This window comes from Lactuca sativa, chromosome 4, assembly GCF_002870075.4.
Source record: "Lactuca sativa cultivar Salinas chromosome 4, Lsat_Salinas_v11, whole genome shotgun sequence".
Lineage (NCBI taxonomy): Eukaryota > Viridiplantae > Streptophyta > Magnoliopsida > Asterales > Asteraceae > Lactuca > Lactuca sativa.
In genome coordinates, this window is record NC_056626.2 from 359216555 (window position 1) to 359223321 (window position 6767).

Below are 6767 nucleotides of genomic sequence, written 5' to 3' on the forward strand. Positions count from 1 at the left end.
TATAAAAATAACGAGTTATACATAAATACATATGATATTATGCTCAATTGAGAAGAATACAAATAATTTTTTTAAAAGTATAAAAAGTAGTACCTTGCTCACTTTAAGTTGTGCCCATCTTTACTTCATAGAAGAAAAATCATCTATAATTTTATCTGTGGAAAACATGTCAACAATCTCTCTCTCAATGTTAATAAGTAGACAAATTTTAAGAAAATCATCATTCATGGTATTCCAAATTCATGTTTTCACGATTTTCATTGCTGAGAATGCTTTTTCAGATGTCGTGGTAGAAATAGGAAGTGTCAATATAATGCGAATCAATCTGTCAAGCAAAGGATAAGTACTTGACTTTCCTGTTTCATGTAGGCCCCTACACAACTTAGAAATTGTAAATGAATTTTTCAATTGTGGGTGATTGCGCACATCTAGCTCATAATGTCGTAACTCAAGTTTCAGCAAATTAATTTCGTGCTCTGTAAAGTCCAAAGGGTAATAAGTTGTTGCCAATTTACATATATCTTCAACATTCAAGGATTTTTTGGATCTAGCGCAGCACTAAGACGAAGAAGCTCCGTTACAGACTCATTAAATCTAGAGTTTAACTCTTGTAACTGACTGCCAATAGCAACAATAAACAATTCAACTCGGTAGTGATGCTCTACAATGATATCATGTTTATCATGCCGTGTTCGAATTACATATCTATAAGTTTCATTTATACCAGGAATCAGAATGTCACTCCTCTTACAAAAGCAAACCACTTGATGCAAAAGCAATTGCCAACCTTCATCTTTTAGTACGCTTGGAAGAAGAACTTATGAAATTAACTATAAAATGTAAAGTTTTGAAGAAGTTATGTACCTCAGTCAAATCTTTAGTCGCTGTAACTAGAGACATTTGCAATTGATGAGCAAAACAATGTATGTAATAAGCATAAGGGCATTCCTTTAATAATAAAGCTTGCAACCCATTCCATTCTCCACGCATGTTACTAGCTCCATCATATCCTTGACCCCGAATATCTTGGACACTAGGTTTATGATAAGACAATGAACCCATTATCGCATTTTTCAAGGTCAATAAAGTTGTATATTTGACCTGGATCAAATCCAAAATTCTTTCTTTGACATGTCCTTCTCGGTTAACAAATCTCACAACAATAGCCATTTGTTTCTTCTTAGATTCATCTTGAGACTCGTCAACAATCAAACAAAATTTTGCCATCCCGATTTCATCATGAATGGCTTTTTGTACATTTGTAGCTAAAACACTTAATATTTCTTTTTGGATATCGGGTGATGTGTACTTTGCATTTTGAGGAGCATTTTCTAACACACCATCATCAATAGTCTTGTTATAAGAAGCAAGCAACTTTATAAGTTCAAGGAAATTCGTTTGATTTCTTGAGTCAGGTCGCTCATCATGACCTCTTAAAGCACATGCTTGAAATGTGAGCCATTTAATAGCCTCAACAGAAACTTTAAGGCATAATCTATTATCCATAACTTGTTGAGTCATTTGTTTCTCAATCAAATTTTCTATGTGACACAATTGGTTTTTTAAATCTTCATAGCATCTAACAGAAAAATTATGTGTTGAGGCCGGAGTCTTACCTTCATGGACGATGAAAGCACAATCTTTGCCACAATTCACCTTTTTCCACCTATTAAATCCTGTCACGGTAATTGTATCTGACCCGACTCGTCCAATAGGTTTCTTATTAAAAAGAAAGCAAGGGAAACAAAATGCAACATCTTTTTTCTCAAAATATTCCAACCACCAAAATTTTGTAAACCAAGCTTGTTGAAAACTGCGCATAGAACCATTTGGACCACTAGGACTAGAAGGATACTTTGATTTTTAATTTTGATATGGTCCAAGTGTAGTATACAATTTTCTAATCTCATCCCGTTGGTGACTTGAATAACTTAAAATCAAAGGCCATTCTCTGGGATCACGAATCAAAGAATCGAAGTTTACCTCTCTTGAATTTGAAATATCATTTTTACCATATTCAACATTAATTGAGTCTTCCATATTACTATTCCTTTTTGGTTGTGGGCATGTATTAACATTTTCCCCAATATTATCACTAACAAGATGCGGTTGCGGATCATTAACATCTTCTATTCATTTGAAAAAAGAATCAATGGTTCTTTTTTGCTCATAGTTTACCCTTTAATTTTAAAAATTATGAAACCAATTAACCAATCATAATACCATCATTAATTACAAATTATAATGTTAAAAATAAATATTAAACACAAATTACAAAAAGCTTAAATATATACTAACTAGTAAAAATTAAAATAATTACCTTTTGGACGTCCGATGAACAAACTATGATGACTAATTGACTATAATTGAAGACTTGAAGTACTCCCTTTGAAGTATTATACTGTTCAAAATAAATACTACCACAAATTACAAAAACTTTAAACTTTAATATGTATTAACTAATGAGGATTAGAATTTATCTTTTGGGAGTCTTGAATTTAATTGTGATGAATATAACTAAAGTAATACCTTCGAAGTATTGGACGATTTGTCGGCTACCAATAAATGTTAAATTGTAAATTTCATATGTGGTATGCCTAAAGTAAGTATTTGTTTGTCTAACATTATTAAATAAATGGGTTGTAGCCGATAGGGGGCAGTGGGCTTAAAATAATTAACTTTTGGGCTTATAAAACTAGATATAATAATACTATACAAAATAAATAAAAGATGCTTGGGGGGGGGGGGGGGAGGATATCTGCTATCCCCTACATTTCCTCCGCCCTTGTGTATAATAGAGAAAACATAGATCCAAATTATTTAGGGTTGCATGTACACCTTAGTAGTGTTTGCATGCTCAAAACCCTTCAGTGGTATCATAGCCTAGGCTTGTTTTCAGTTATACTTGATGCTACTTGCTTGAAAATGTTTTATAAGTTAAATTTCAGCTTTCTGGACTGTGGACTCGCCGAGTCCACTAGGGGACTCGACGCGTCCATGCACAAATTTATCCAACTCGCCGAGTCAGCTCCTGCACTCGACGAGTTGGTGCTCTAGAATGTAGTTTTTCGATGCTTTTGGCTAGAATTGTACTAGGATCATTACCCTAAGCTGTTTTTGAACTTATAAACCTGTTTTTGATGTGGTAATGATCATGCTTATCCAATTTATAAGATAATTTTCAAAGTTTCATGTTTTGTATGAGTTTATATGGTTAGGCTAATTACATGAAATTTGTTTGATGTGAATTGTCTTGTTCTTGTGAGCTTAATTTAGATCATAGACAAATTGATTGTTTTTGTATGTTACAGTTTTGATCTAAATGTTTTTTGATGAATTCCATAACTTGTCCTCAAATTATGGAAAATGAAAAGTTTTTCTTTTAAAGAGATCATTAAACCTATAGGTTATGAACTTGAAGAGTCTTTTTCCTATAAATGGTTTTTATGAACTTCATAACTTGTCCTCAAGTTATGGATTTTCAAGAGACTTTTCATTTAAACCTATATTAAACTCATAAGTTATGGATTCCAAAAGTATTTGAATAGTTCAAAACTTGCCCTCAAGTTTTGGAATTTGTAAATGTAAAAGTCTAACTTTTGAAACATTTAATTCCAAACCCAAGAATTTTAAAGTTTAAAATTCTACCTTGTACTATTATAATATTATAGGTTATATATATATATATATATATATATATATATATATATATATATATATATATATATATATATATATACACACACACACACACACACAAATATGTGTGTGTAAGAACAAAGGCAGTCTTACCGTTAGTAGGCCTCATTCACGAAGCCGGTCTATAAGGTGGGTTATAAGGTTACTGCCCATAAAATGATAGTTTAATGGGTGTCCACTCTCACCCACCACTTCCTTGACTGGAGGATGGTCGTTAGCCGAACGGGTAGGATAGGACTCTAATTCTCCCTTCATTAAAAGTATAATGAAAAATATAAAGTAACTAAACACTTATAGATTCCCAAATCTTAGTTACTTAGGAAAATGTGAATATGGTGCTAACCCATGAAATTGCAGTTTGCACATTGTTAAGTCGTTAGTGGAGCATGTGTGGTTAACCGGCACACTAATCAAGACTGACAGTGTGTGGCAAAGGGTAGCTTGATGTTAATCGTAGATCAATGGAGCGTGTGTGGTTAGCCGACACATTTATTAGGTGGTGTAACACTTGGTGTATGTAACGCCTGTGTTTCCGGGCTTGCCATTTTTAGCAATGTAATAGTCTAGGTTAACCTTTGTAACCCGTTTTGAAATAATAAGAGTGTATTATTTGAGTATTATGTGTTTTGTGCTTAATTGCTTAATTATGTGGTTTGATTAATTAAGAATAAAAATAAGCGTCAAAATTTAAGTGTAAAATAAACTTGATATATTTGGATAATGTTGTAGTGGTTGAAACGAGGTTTCCGAATATATATAGAACGCCCAAATCTGACTTCGTATGAGGAAGTTAAGATTTATTGAAGTTTCGACTTAGCGGTATGCAGCCCGAAATACTCGAGTTGAGATCGAGCGGTTTGTAGCCGAAGCAATCTAAACGAGGATCGATGGTCTCATTGTTGGTATCGAAGCGATGAAAAGTTAGGCGAGAATGGACGTCAAATGAAGAAGTTATGAATTTATAACGAAGTTTTTCTGTCCCGGCCTATTAAAAATAAATAATAAAAAATAAAGTTAAAATTAGCCGACGGAGTCTATACGAAAGTTGTAGAGCGTAGTCTCACCTTCGCGTGGATATAAAGAACATTGAAAACGGAGTTCGTATGAAGAAGATATGAATTTCCGAAGTTTATTAAATAATTTGTATTTAAATTTAATTAGAAAACCCGATATTATCTGAAGGGGGAGTCACCGAGCATATTCGAAGTATGCCCAGCGTACAGCTATACGCCCCACGTACAGCGAAGCATGACGACCTTCGCACTCAAGTTACTTCGGATGACGAACACAATGACGATTTCGGACCAGTACGCCCCACGTACTCCGAGGCTCCAGCCTCCTATAAATAGGATGCGAGGGTTCCGGGCTTATTTGCTCATTTCTCTTCCATTTTGTGCCGAAGCTATGCGTGTAAACCCCCGAAGCCATCCCGACGCCCCGGATCTCATATCCAAGTTAAGAAGGAAGTTTCGCGCTCCCGAGATCCCGAGAAGTGCGATTCCCGAGCCGAAGCTTTGCCCGCGAGAAGTTCGATTTTTGTAGAGATCTTCCAGATCTGCTGAGGATTACTACTTCTGCAAGTCTTAGTGCTGTCTGATCATCTTCTGATCAAGTGAGTGTATACTACCTTTCATAAACACGATAATAATACAAGTATGGTTTGAGTGTATTAAGTATATTGTGGTTTATACGTGTGAGAGTGTAGTTACTTTCTTCTAACGCATAATTATGAAGTATTTTATACGGAATACATATTATGTGTATAATTTTGTGGTTTTGTGTGTGAATGTGTATTCACTTTCTTCTATCTCATGGATAAGATTTACTCTCTATAAAATACATGTTATGTGTGTGTGTGCCTCATCTGTTATGTGGAATATGTATTGATTAAAGCATGCTATACAAGTTTTTATACTATGTATAAAAATGTATATTTTTATCTACTAATATGTTGGGTAGAACATGGGTAGATAGTTGGTGTGTAATAAACAGATGAGAGGCCTCGTTGTTGTTTGATTTAGTCATCTAGCGGAGTTTAGATGACGACCACAGACTTTTCTAGATAATCTTGTGGAAACATTAGCAGGTTCGCCACCTGTAGGTGTTAATGAACTTGGGTGTTCATTCGATGTACTCCATCCCCCTCATGGTTGCCTTATTTGACTTATATTGCTGAGGAACCCCCGAAGCATGTGTTGTTGCCCCGATGAAATATTCTTAGACTAGGTCCCTTATGTTAGTTGTCTTAGGGACATAAAGTGAGAATAACGGGAATGGGTGATTGGGTTATTGTTGGTTGGTGGATATTAAATATAATTATTTATTGTGGGTTGAAAACCCTATATGCTCTCCAGACTCCCAAGCCTGACCTACTCAGTTTTATTTGTATTACAGGAAGTGGCGCAAGGGCATAAGATGGATGAACCATCAAGTTGTTTTTTTACAAGTCTGTATATGTATATATTTGTTGAATGACTTGTAATGTTATCGTTTATGCTTATTGGTCTGTATCGGAACATGACACCCCGAGTTTTGATTATATAATGAAAATACATTTCTTTTATGAAATGCTTTGGTAAACATTGTTTTATCATGTTTTGTTTTTGGGAACAAATTCCGCAACTCTTTCAAATCAAAAGGATTTACTTTGAAATTATTTTAAAAGCATAAATGAAAAATCGGTCTTTTCTGGCCGAGATTTTGGGGATGTCACAGTTGGTATCAGAGCATTAGTTTTAGCGAACTAGGAATTTGTAGGATTTCTAGACTTAAACTTAGAATGCTAAGTGAAATTTTGAGATATGTGTCTGTTATGTTTTAGACACGAGCACTAGTTTATTTTAGGAAAGTTGCCTAAAATACTTTATGTGCTAAATGTTATATGTTGCCATATATGATATTATTTGTTCGGATCTATGGGATCTAGAAACCTTATGTGTGTAGGATTCTAAGCGTATGTCTACGATATTAGAACTAGCATGTAAACGTTTCGGAGTGATAAGGATGATTTGAATATCTACCGTGATTGAGGATCTAATTTCACCTTATTCGGTGTGTAGATCAAAATG

At 34.3% G+C, this 6767-nt stretch overlaps 1 protein-coding gene across 1 annotated transcript; it reads right to left on the minus strand.

Moving 5' to 3' along the window:
* Positions 1–530: 530 nt before the first annotated feature.
* Positions 531–1821, minus strand: LOC111909889 (uncharacterized). Its single transcript, XM_023905659.2, has 2 exons — positions 865–1821; positions 531–746 (listed from the first exon to the last, which is right to left on the minus strand). Exons 1-2 carry the CDS (start codon positions 1819–1821, stop codon positions 531–533), a joined length of 1173 nt encoding a protein of 390 aa, XP_023761427.2.
* Positions 1822–6767: the final 4946 nt, after the last annotated feature.

Coding starts and splice junctions, on each gene's coding strand:
- LOC111909889 (XM_023905659.2), bottom strand. CDS start 1,821: ATGCGCAGTTTTCAACAAGCTTGGTTTACAAAATTTTGGTGGTTGGAA. Junction 747..864: donor CGACTAAAGATTTGACTGAG/GTACATAACTTC, acceptor TGCTTTTGTAAG/AGGAGTGACATTCTGATTCC.